At 41.9% G+C, this 11,605-nt stretch overlaps 1 protein-coding gene across 1 annotated transcript; it reads left to right on the top strand.

The window, feature by feature from the left end:
* Positions 1-6,954: 6,954 nt before the first annotated feature.
* Positions 6,955-10,723, top strand: LOC137784669 (uncharacterized protein DDB_G0284671-like). Its single transcript, XM_068575517.1, has 5 exons — positions 6,955-7,177; positions 8,943-9,647; positions 9,738-9,791; positions 9,878-9,956; positions 10,051-10,723. Exons 1-5 carry the CDS (start codon positions 7,111-7,113, stop codon positions 10,223-10,225), a joined length of 1,080 nt encoding a protein of 359 aa, XP_068431618.1. The 5' UTR covers positions 6,955-7,110; the 3' UTR covers positions 10,226-10,723.
* The last annotated feature ends 882 nt before the right edge of the window (positions 10,724-11,605 follow it).

Below are 11,605 nucleotides of genomic sequence, written 5' to 3'. Positions count from 1 at the left end.
CACACACACACACAAACACACACACACACACACACACACTCACACACAAACAAGGAAATGTACATTAGTTGTCAGTAGCTATCAATATATGTATACACTGTGCAGCGTGCAGATTAGACATTTAAATGAAGATAACAGATATTAAATACATGCAAGAGCTGGATAACAAACATACATATACATGTATTTGGCTACTGTCTTTGCTCCTTCGTAGCAAACCTACGAATGCAAATACTGTGTAGGTGGTTTTATTCAAAACAAATGAGGAATTCAAAGGGACTTGTGCTTCTAGTCTGAACATGCTATCCTGTTGTTTAGTTCACAGTTGTTTCGTGGAACCACTCCTCACCGTTTGGCTTTGTTTCCCATTGAAAAGACTCCAAGTCCTCCTGTGCTTTGGGAAAGGGTAACTCTAAGTACTCTATTGAAGTTCCCATTTTTGGCCAATCTTCAGTCTGGCAGATGCCGGTTAGTATCTGCCTCTCATCAGAGTAAGATTGAAGTGTCATTAAGCTTTCCAACGGCACCAGCGGCGCAAACCCAGGCTGAATGAGGGCGATAGAGAAGGAGTTGAAACAGGCCCACGGTCTTCAGTACGACTATCGTATTTTGGATCCCCTCGATGAGCTGCTCTGTGTACAATTGCTTATTTTAATGCTTTCTTGAATGCAGTTTATTGGTGTTTTGGTACACAGAGTGAGTACAGATCCTGCTAAAGGAATGCTGAGGTCTTTGGTGAGCTCTTTACTTTTCATCTGGAGCCATCGTTGGATTTTGTTCATTTCCGTAACAAGTGCCATGAAATGTTGGAGACACATTCATTTTACATATAATTTGCAACAAAAGACACTTTCAAAATTAACAGCGGGCATGAAAACAGATGGACGACAAAGAATATTACAATAGGATAAATCAATGGAATAATTCAAGCAAACTAATATTCAAGCATTTTATAATGAATTATGGACATAATACGATATCTGATTGATTTGCTTGGGAGTCTGGCAGCTGAATTTAGCATTTTGTCAACCAGGAAATGAAAATTACAACATAATCAACCAGAAAAAAAGATAGTCGGAATAACAGTAATCTACATTGAAGATAAGGTATATTGTACATTTGTATCATTTCTCATGGAGAAAAATAAAATTTGCTTTTCCAGCTGAGAGTAATGATGTACAAACTCTGCAATCCACTTGAACTCAAAACTTGTCAAATCTTTTGTTTTATTAAAAATGACCAGATTTATTGGTATCTCATAAATTGAACATGTCCTTTTTGCACATTTTCTGATGGTTAGTGGGTCTATTTCCAACACATTTGTCATGTCACATCAGTTTAAACTGGCCTTGTCCCAGGTAACCCTCCTTATCCTGTGGGCCATAATTAATCAGCAACTGAAAAGGAGTGGCTGCTTTTAAAGTTGCGGCCTGTGATGTTTTGTCTCATGTTTTGCCATGGTGATATCATAAACGGTTGTAAATAAATCCAGCCAAAAAAGTTTACTTTTTACTCATTATATTTAAAAAAAAAAAAATTACAATACCTTGCAATTGTTTTGCAGGTCATTGACTCACCAGTGTCCGAGTTTTCTTTTACATAATGTAATGTGCGATTAATAATTGAACCAACATTAAATTTATTGCCATTATACCATTCACCGTCGACTGAAACCAGGAACTGATTTATGACAAAACCAGAGATTTGGGTTAGTGGAGAAAGGTGGCAGGGGAGAGGAGAAGCTAGAGTTTTGGAAAGCCTCTCTATTTGTGTCACTGATATGAAACTTGCACTGTCACGTTATAATTAAATTGATGTTCTATGTATTGAGGAGGACTTTGTATAAGCCCCTTTGGCTTTTCTCCACCCATGAACATGTCTATTAAGCTCTATGATTGTATATGTTTTCTTCCATGATGCCTTCATTGTGTGAACAAATAAAGAAAACTAATCACTTCAGTGACTTGAATTAGAAATATGCATTTCTGCTTTTTTTAATTCAGAACTTCACAAACTTCCAGCAAATGTATTATTTTCCCCCCGTCAGTTGAAACACTGCGTTATCTCCCTTCCTGTTTGAATTCATAAATCCTTTTTCACTGAAATGGTTCAAAATTGGAAAGTCGGCAAACAATGCTGTTTTTTGGCGACGCGATGACGTCTCCCCCGTTATGTGTTTTTTTATGAATCCGACGGAGAAATGTACGAGCCGAAGCGGATATTAGTCCACGGTAGAATAGAGGTGATGAAGGCTGATGAGCTCCTCTTGATTATTCATGGTGGTGATAGATGTGAGAGCTCTAGACAGAGAGAGAGAGAGGGAACTGGGACTTTGGAGACAGGAACAATGGCTGCTGCCATGAAACACGAGATAACAGCGAGGTGGCGGGAGTGAGAGAGGGAGTCTTTTACAATGGCTGCTAATTGGCCTGCACATGCCCAGAGGACCTGCCCTTAAAATGCCCTGTTGTGTTCTGTTGCTTTGCGAGCGTTTATCCATTCATGCTCTTTTGATTGTACCCGAACACAGAGAAGATCCTGTGTCATGTTTTAGAGTCTGAAAATCTAGTGATACTGAGATGTGTGTTCGTCTGTGTGTGTGTTTTTATCACTTAGGAAAAATATGGACACTAAAATTGATCCCCTTTGATTTCCCTCAAGTGTGAGTGTTTACACCATCTACCTGTATATAGCAAAGCGTCTCTGTCTGTCCGTGGGTTTGTCCTTCGCATATCGTTCGATCGACGCTACATTTGGCGGCTGTAGCTTATTGCCGGGGACCCAAGGGGGTGCTTTTGTTGGATTTGCTGCAGACAATATCAAACTTTGAATAAACAAGCAAACAGGGCTCTGTTCAGCGTGCGGGGGCGGGGCTTCGAGGCTCCATCGTGTTGTTCTCTTAATGGGATTGTTGGTATTGGCAGGGGGAAATGCAGAAAGTAGGCCTACCCAAAACTTATCCCTGTGGTTAAACTATCAACTACTAATAGTAAAACTGCAAAGTAAAAGTGCTGCGATCAACTACTTCAAATGCAGAGTGACATGTTCTTTTTCCGGTGGAGCTTTCAATTCTAGTACAAAGCTTGACAATTTAATGGATAACAATGCATTTTAAGGATTATATATTTTAAGAGCCAAATCTGAAACTTCTACATATACATTTATCTTTCAAGGGAATGTATACGTGTTAATTTGCATATTTCTTAAGTGCTATTTGGGTCTTTCTTCTCAGGGTGCAATAGGCTACATAATAAAATATCACATCTTAACATCATAATAAATCTACAGCTGTTTGGGGCCCTTTTAGTTGGGGGCCCCAGACTCAGGTTGCCTGTAAGTTGTTCACGCTGTTGATTTAGATTTAGTTTCAATCTTGTTTCATTTTGAATTAGCCTGCCTCTTGTGTTCCCTTCACTTCCTGCCTTCGTATGTGTTTGTGATTAGGCTCGTTCGAGATGAGCCAGTTCTGCGCAGAATCCATCGCCGGCGATCGACGCGCAATGCATGCCGGTTGGATTTGTGTCTGACTTGCTCCCGCCTTGCTCTGACGTCATGCACACGTGGTCAACGATACTCTCACGAGAGCAAGGCGGCCGTCGATTTCACAAGCAGGCGCTGCAGCAGCTCTCCACCGCCTGACTGGCCCAGTGCATGATGGGAAACGCCTGGCTCTCGCCACGTGTTGTAGAAAATCCTTATTTTATGTGTAGTTGTAATACTTAATGCTCGATTGTTGACTATTAGTCTCAGGTTTAATCTAAAAACATATTTTGTGTGGTTTATAATACAAAATCGTATTTATATAACACATATCAAAACCAGTAGTAATGTACTTCACAAGCAGACATAAAAACAAGAAAGGATGCAGCGACACACATTTCTACATGAATATATATATATATATGTATATATATATATAATAAATTCAAACGTGAACTGAAAACTACAAGTAGACTACATAGCGGAACTAACAGGAAGTATTTTATTCCGTAACTTCCTGGTAATACTTTGAAGACAGCTGAAAGCTGTCGGCAGGCGGGAAGCAGCTCTAACGAACGAGCCTGTCGTCTGCCTCGCCCCTGATTGAATCCTCCTGTGTCCAATCACCTGCACCTGCCCAGTGTATTTACACCCAGTGTTCCCCTCACGCTGTTGGTTCGGCTGCTATTCCCGGTATGTTCTCTGCTGCGTTCTCTGCTGCGTTCCCTCGAACGCACCCTGCGTTAGTCCCTGCTTTGCTTTCTGCTTTGCTTCCTACTTTGTTTCCTAGTATGCTTCCTGTTTGGTTTCCTAGTATGCTTCCTGCTTTGGTTTCTAGGATGCACCCTGCTTTGTTTCCTAGGATCCACCCTGTCTTGTTCCCTACCATGTTCCCTGGCATGTTCCCGAGTATGCGTCCTGCTAGGTTCCCTAGTACGCAACCTGCTATGTTCCCTCGTATGCGTCCTGCTTTGTTCCCTGCTATCCTGCTTTCTGTAACTCTTTATCCGATTTCTCTGGTTCATGTGAACATTCATTTTCCGTTTGTCCTCTTTTGGACTTTTGCTCTGTTAGTTTTAGATTCACAGTTTAGCGTCCCTCTGTTCACATGTGTGAAGACTGGCCCCACCCAGTATGTGGTGTATGTTTTTTATTTAGATTTTTGTTTCTTTTTTTCTCTTGAACCAGAGTATTTCACCAGTGTTTCTGACCGTGAGAAAATGTGACGCGTGTGTGACAACTCTGCCGTCCGTGTATTGCTGAGGCTGTAAACAATCGTCATAAGTACAGCAGCAGTACTACGGGCTAAGCATTCAGCTCATTCTGGAGAGGCATATGTTGAGCATGCACTAGTGTTTTCACTTTTTAACAATTTAAATGCATAATGGAAAAGCCTTTCACCATGAGCCAAATTTCACAGCTTTTTAAAATGGTCAACCACAGAGAAATACTGCTCAAAGTCTAAATATCTCAAAAGGTGGAGGAATATTTTTTTAAATGAGAATCCAGTAGTGGTTGAATCACCCTCATGTTGGTTGAGAAGCCATTGAAGTTTGCAGGATGATGAAACGCAGAGCCAGTTAGCCTTCATAAAGCTCAGCCTCTTCTCAAACTACTGTAGTTATTCCACTGCCAGAAAATCCTGGCTACTTTTACCATTAAAAATAAACTGCACATGTTTTTTTGTAACTAGAGTATTTAAAGAGCAATACTCTACAAGACATAATATAACGCTTTGACTCCCTCGGCGTATATTAAGATCATTTGATAACAAGCTATTACGACGCTTAATGTATATTGGAAAAGACATTTACTTTTGTTAGATAGGATTTAACGTCCCTCGAAACATAATTACCTACTTCTGTTACCTAGACAACGTATCGGCTCACGACACAACCCGCACTGTGAGAAAGCCTTTCATTTTTAATCACGAGCGGCGTCGAGCCAATAAAGTTTCCTTTTGCACGCTTGTGGAGTCACGGGTTTGCATCGAGGCCTCGTCGTTATGCCTCTTCAAACTTCCATTCTTAACGGTAAGAAAAAGGAGCTTTGTCTGGGTGTGGAGCGCAAGACCAGACAGGTGTGCACACTCACGCATGCTGAGTAAATCATGACGTCTGTCTCGAAGTCATAAGATGGCCCCGGGGCGAAGCGCTGCAGTGACTCAACTTCCGCCAAATGGCCGCAACCGTCATTATGTGCAGTACACGCTGCCTGCAGCCGGATGACGCCGAGTATTGGGGAGAGGGGGCGGGCGGCGGGCGGCGGGGGGGGGGGAACAAACCAAAAGTTTTCTCTAAAATTTCATGAGAACGTTTTTGAAACGAGATCAATGACGATTCTGTGGAAACCCATCTGCTGTGACGTAGGAATGAGGAACGATTTAATAAGGAAGAACTGATAAGAGGGGGGGAAAAGAGTGTTCTGTTTCACAAAACTACAAGTCTCATCCTATCTGCTGTTAGTGAGATATTTCCAAGGCAGTTCTTCCCCCACTGTCAGCCATGTAATGTTCTACCTCCCTGAATGCTGTTTTCACAAGGTGTTCTGAGTGGTTTCCCTCTGTTTTCCATAATTGAGCCGCTGGTTGAACTTCATTCATTCCCACTACAATGTGGTGATTGTTTTTTTAGCCCATGTAAGTCCATGTCAACGTGTCCCTCGGTAGGGCACTTAACCCCAAATTGCTCCCGACGGTTGTCCAATCGCTGTGTGACTGGTTGACCGGCTCTGACGGATGGCGTCACCTCCAGTGTATGAATGGGTTAATGGCATGTAGTGTTCAAGTGGTCCGAAGACTAGAAAGCCACTGTACAAGACCATTACCATTAATCACCATGGAGCTGGTCTTTTTTTTGCAATGCATTAGGACCAGGTAATTACTTTGTTACATTTAACTTCCATTTATCACACGCACACACATGCACGCACAGTGACTATATATATTTTAATTTTTTTTTTTTTTTTAGTGAGAAACTTGATAAATACTATTAAATATTCTGCCTTTTTATTTTTTGTTAAATGTATGTATGTTTGTTAGTTTTCGCCTTGAAGGCGTTTAATTTACATTTATTTGTTTATCCTTTTCTGTTTTGTGTATCTTGTCTTGTATGTATTTGTTTTTATTTTTAATATCCATGCATCGTTTTATGGTGTCTACAAACATTAAGTTCCAGGAAATGTAAGACTTGATCTTATCGACGGTGTAAGTAAATATTTTGTTTTCTGGACTGTTGTCCTAAATGAGCTCATATTTCTTGAGAAACTGAGGCTGTCGTTCTGGTCATCCTCTTCCAGCAAGAAGTACCAAAAATCATAATTAACTTCCCGAACAACTGGATTTCTCTTGTTTTGTTTTTTTTGGCATCAGTGTTTGTGAGCTGTATCTGAGGGAGAGAGGGAAGCGTGAGAAAGTGTTTGTGTGGAAGAGGGTGTGTCTACAGGTGTGCCACCCCCTCCTTTTTGTATGCGTGTCGTCAGCCATTGTTGTACTGATGTGACACCTACCTGCAGCTGCGTCTATAAAAGAGAACTCATGATTCATCTGCTTCATTATCAGTCCAGTGCGCCAAATAGTTTCGGCTCGACAACTTCCCTTTCGTGGCTGCGTCACAAGTTTCTGGCATAAAGATGAGGACTCTTCTCTTCGGGGTTATTCTTGGACTTCTTGCTGTGGTCTACTCGACACCTGTTTATAGTAAGTAATACTGTAATATTACTTCTGTTTTAAAGCGGTAAATCTTTCCGTAACACTTAAACCAACCTTTCTATTTTAGCTGAGTACGTTGGATATTATGACCTATGTGGGTTTGTCTTAAGAGATTAAACTGTAAAAAGAAAACGCTCTGAATCCAGCTACTTTATATTATCTGCCCATTTCCTCATAAGATATTCCCTTTTCATGAATATAATTCTTCGGTTAAATTACTCTTTCACCTGAAGAATAGCGAGGGCGTAGTTCTGGGTTTTCCATCTGACAAACGCAGTAATTCTTCTCCACAGACCTCTGACATTTCAATAATGCCCACCGTGTCCTTATTCTCACCCCCATGAGTCGGCGTTCTCCCTGAGACGCTCTTTACGTTTCAGGTCCAAGTCTCTCTGTAAGAATTCCAGGGTACTATTTCATCTTCGGCGCAGGTTTCACCGGCACCGACCGGATTAGACAACGGAGATCTTTGTAAAAATGTTCTGAGCCGCTCCAGGAGGTGCATTAATGCGAGTGTTTCCGAAGTAAGGTGAAACCAAAGATCAGCAAAAAGCTGTCACACAAGTTTGGGCAAATGGGTAACCTCATAGGGAACGAGAGCTGAACATGACGGTGGCAGAAATGGAGGGTGGAAGGTGTCTTTCTATTTATTCGTTCTTATTTTTTTACTTTAATGTCATTTTTCAAGGCAGCAGTTGGTACCTTTTTATCATGGTCTGACGTGCAAAGTACTTAGATTATTCACTTTAGTACCAAAAACCAGGTTAAAAGTGTTTAAAGTACAGAAGTATAATCAGCAAAATCATAAGTACTTCTGCAGAGTGACTAATACAATTTTATTTACATTACATGTTTAGATTAACACTGTCTGAGTAAGTAGCATTGTACTGATGCTTCTGGTGTACAGCGAGTAGAAACTACTTTAGATATATAATTATCTTCGTCAGTGGTTCCAAAGGTTTGGGGAGTCAAGCTCCTGGATGAGGTCACAAGATTAATCTGAGGTGTCACAAAGTGATTAATGAAGCTTAAAAGGAAAAGCATTTTGTTTTTACTACGCTCTCTTTTTAAAACGTGGATCATGTTTCCTCTTCGGGCCCTGAGAGCATTAACAATCGAACCATCTGATGCGTTTTTTAATCTCAGACACTTGTGCTAATCACGGCTTTATTCTGCATTGTGTCTTTTGCAAGATTATGAAATATCATCGAACGTAAAATCCTATTCTGAAAAGCAACGTTGGGGCTACAGCCGTCGGACAAGCATAGTGCAGTAAGAGCGCAGTAAAATCAAGGAAAGTAGAACCCGAAGACGCACTAAATGTATGCCGTGAGATATTAAAACAGAATTGACAAACCATAAATATTTGCATTCATAATGCAGCAAATTGCCTATCAATCCCTCTTGCTTTCCCAACTGGCACAAACCCTCTGATAATGGCTTCATTCCAACTTAAACAGAAAAAGAAGCGTCATGGTTTATTTTGTAGCACTGGGTGTGTCAAACGAGCGCTATGCTCTTGTTCAACTAATGCTTTGATGAGGCTGCCTATCTTTTGTTGGCCCACTTGCAGCTGATTAGTCACTCTGGTTAATCATTACTGTCTCCCACCACACCTCATGAAAGGAGAGCCCGACAAGTTTATACAAGAATTGTTTTGGGGCGAAGCCCTGGTAACTTTCCTTTGCTCTCCTCGTGTCAGGTCAGCAAACACTCGATGTGACCCGTGTTTTTTCTTTTCTTCTTGTCCTAGATGTGACCCAGAGCCCTGCTAAAGCAGAGTATGAAGTCATCAGAGAGGCTGCGACGGAGGGCTTCCTCGTCGAAAACCTTTCCCTCCCATCAGGCACCACGGGATCGCCCACCACGGGATCGGCAACAAACCTAACGGTTCAGGCGACCCAGCGGCCAGCGACCAACTCCACAGAGGGCGTCGCGATTGAGGGCAGCGGCGGTGAGACCATCGACGACACCACGACCGCCGTGTCCCTCCAGTTTGGAACCTCAAGTGCTTCACAAGCTCCGAGCACCACCTCCACAATGTCGCCAAACGAAACCGCCGACTCCAGTTCAGTTTCATTCTCCACCCAAAGCCCGCCGTCCGGCTCTAGCTCGGTGCCGAGCGAAGCCCAGCCGAGCACCACCCCGGATCGCATCTCTGCCTGGCAAACCACCGATCCCGCAGTCTCCACCTTTGGCTTCCTGAGCACCCAGGGTTCTGACTCGGGGTCAGGCGACGGTGAGATGTTTGGCCCGTACTTCACGACTACTACGCGCTCCAGTATGACCTCCGGCGCAGAAACTAGCGCCGCATCGTCAACCTCCACGGCCAGTCCAATGGGTCCGGTGGTGTTTCCAGGAAGCGAAGGCTCTGCCTCGGGATCAGGGGAAGGATTGGAAGCAGAGCTCGATAGTCTGCCTATAACTACTGAGATGAAAAATCGGCAACGTATGCTTGGTAAATATCCAATAAAATACCTGCCCTTATAGTGATCACTTTCATAACATCTTTATCGATTGCTTATAGACAATTTGACTTTCTTTCCAGTACCAAACGACGTGCAACATGAATCAAAACCCTCGGTTGCAGAAGGTACACCAGGTGAGCCCCAACCAAAAAAATCTTTTAATTAAACCATATCTACTGGCTTGAGTCATTTGACTAACTCCTCCTCCCCTTATTTCCAGGATGGATGATCATCGTTGGTTTTATTGTTGGTCTTGCAGCACTGGTAATGCTCTTTGTCGCCATCGCCACCAGAGACAAGTAAGAGTTCAGACGAAGACGAAATATATTTTGTATATGACAATTTGGAGCGTGGCCTTGAATTCTCACGGTTCCCTTTTTTTCTTCTGCGCAGGTGGAACGGACCGAGCCGGGCGTCCATGTTGGCCAAAACTAACTCCTCAAACCAGCAGAGGGAGGTGGAGATGGAGACGTTCCTGGAAAAAGACAAACCCAAGGAGAACGGGCACGGGTCAGAGTACACGGTCATCCCCCTGGAAGAGCTTCCGGAGAAATACTCGTCTCACTAAAGATCAGAAGGATGACCCTTTGGAGGCTTCAGACTCATCACAGAACCACACGCACTGTGTTTGAAGCCGATTTTCATCAGAACAAAAAGCGGTTGGGGCTGTTGACCGAAAAGGTTTATGTGGACTTTCACAGCTCTGAGCCCAATCCCCAAAACTCATGTCATATATTTACTTTGCGACAAAAATATTCTTGTTGATGCATTTTCATTGTATTGACTGTAAAATACAGAACTGGTCGGGAAAGTTGCACAAAGGCCCCTTATTTCATATTTTTTTTTTTTTTTTTTTGTAAATATTGTTTTTAACTTACAAGCCTGTTAATGGATGGACGATTGTGTCCAGTGTTGTGGATTTTATTTTGTAAATTGTCCTTATTATAAATGTTTTAAAACCTTTTGTAATTAACACAACTGCTGTCTGTTGTGCATTGTAACTTATATTAAGCTCTTCCGTTTCCCCCACTTTCATTAAAGAAACAGTGCTCAGATAACTAACTCCTTGGCTTCTCTTGACCTGAAACGCTGCGTGACAAAGAAATGAACACAACGGCAGCTCATCAATAAACATTTATTTGTTTCATTAATATTTACACGTGAGCATTAAGACATTTACACAGCTTCAGTCCACTTGCTTGACGAATACCGCTTGTGCTCCGTTGTAAGTTTATGTAGCGCGAGGGACGCGTTGAATACATTCTTGCACCAATGTGTGCATGGAATCAAAAAGATAGAAAATGTTTTATCTAAACATTGTACAATTCCACATGTCCATAGAAAACACTTGCTACACGAGCCCAGTCCAATAAGAATCCAGTCGTATTTAGACCGAGGGCCAAAATAAATGCATCAGATGGGGAAAATGATGTGATGAATTAATAGATGACGGGGTTATTGAGATGAATCGGTGTGTGCTGTTAATTTCTGAGGAAGGCTGTCGCAGCATGTAGACATACTGTAGCTGCCAACACCAATGTGCCACATGCAACAAAAGACCCTAATGTGCTCATAACCCCTAAATAATAATCACTAATATTGGGCATTGTTTTCTTTCACATATTTGGAGCTCTGTTTTATTTTTTCAAAACTGATAAATTGAATGCCTTGATTGCAAGTATAAGTAATCTAAATTAACAACCTATCCGGGCAACTAGCGGCCCATAAAAGGAAAATTGACGTACTAACATTGTTGCATACATATAGTTATGGAAACTTTTAGCATAGCAAAAACAATCCTGATGACATAAAAATGCCAAATTCTATACATTTGATTTATACACTTTATCTAAAGAGAGTATATACACAAAGTGCAAGGAGGCACTTTAAACATGATTATGTAAGCTGTTGCTTACGAAGAAAAACATGGGACCACTAAATAAACCTG

The sequence above is a fragment of the Clinocottus analis genome, unplaced genomic scaffold (genome assembly GCF_023055335.1).
Source record: "Clinocottus analis isolate CAN_PGR_092001 unplaced genomic scaffold, fCliAna1.0.p SCAF_1, whole genome shotgun sequence".
NCBI lineage: Eukaryota > Metazoa > Chordata > Actinopteri > Perciformes > Cottidae > Clinocottus > Clinocottus analis.
The sequence above is the reverse complement of the archived record's forward strand: the minus strand, read 5'-3'. Positions and strand labels throughout refer to the sequence as shown.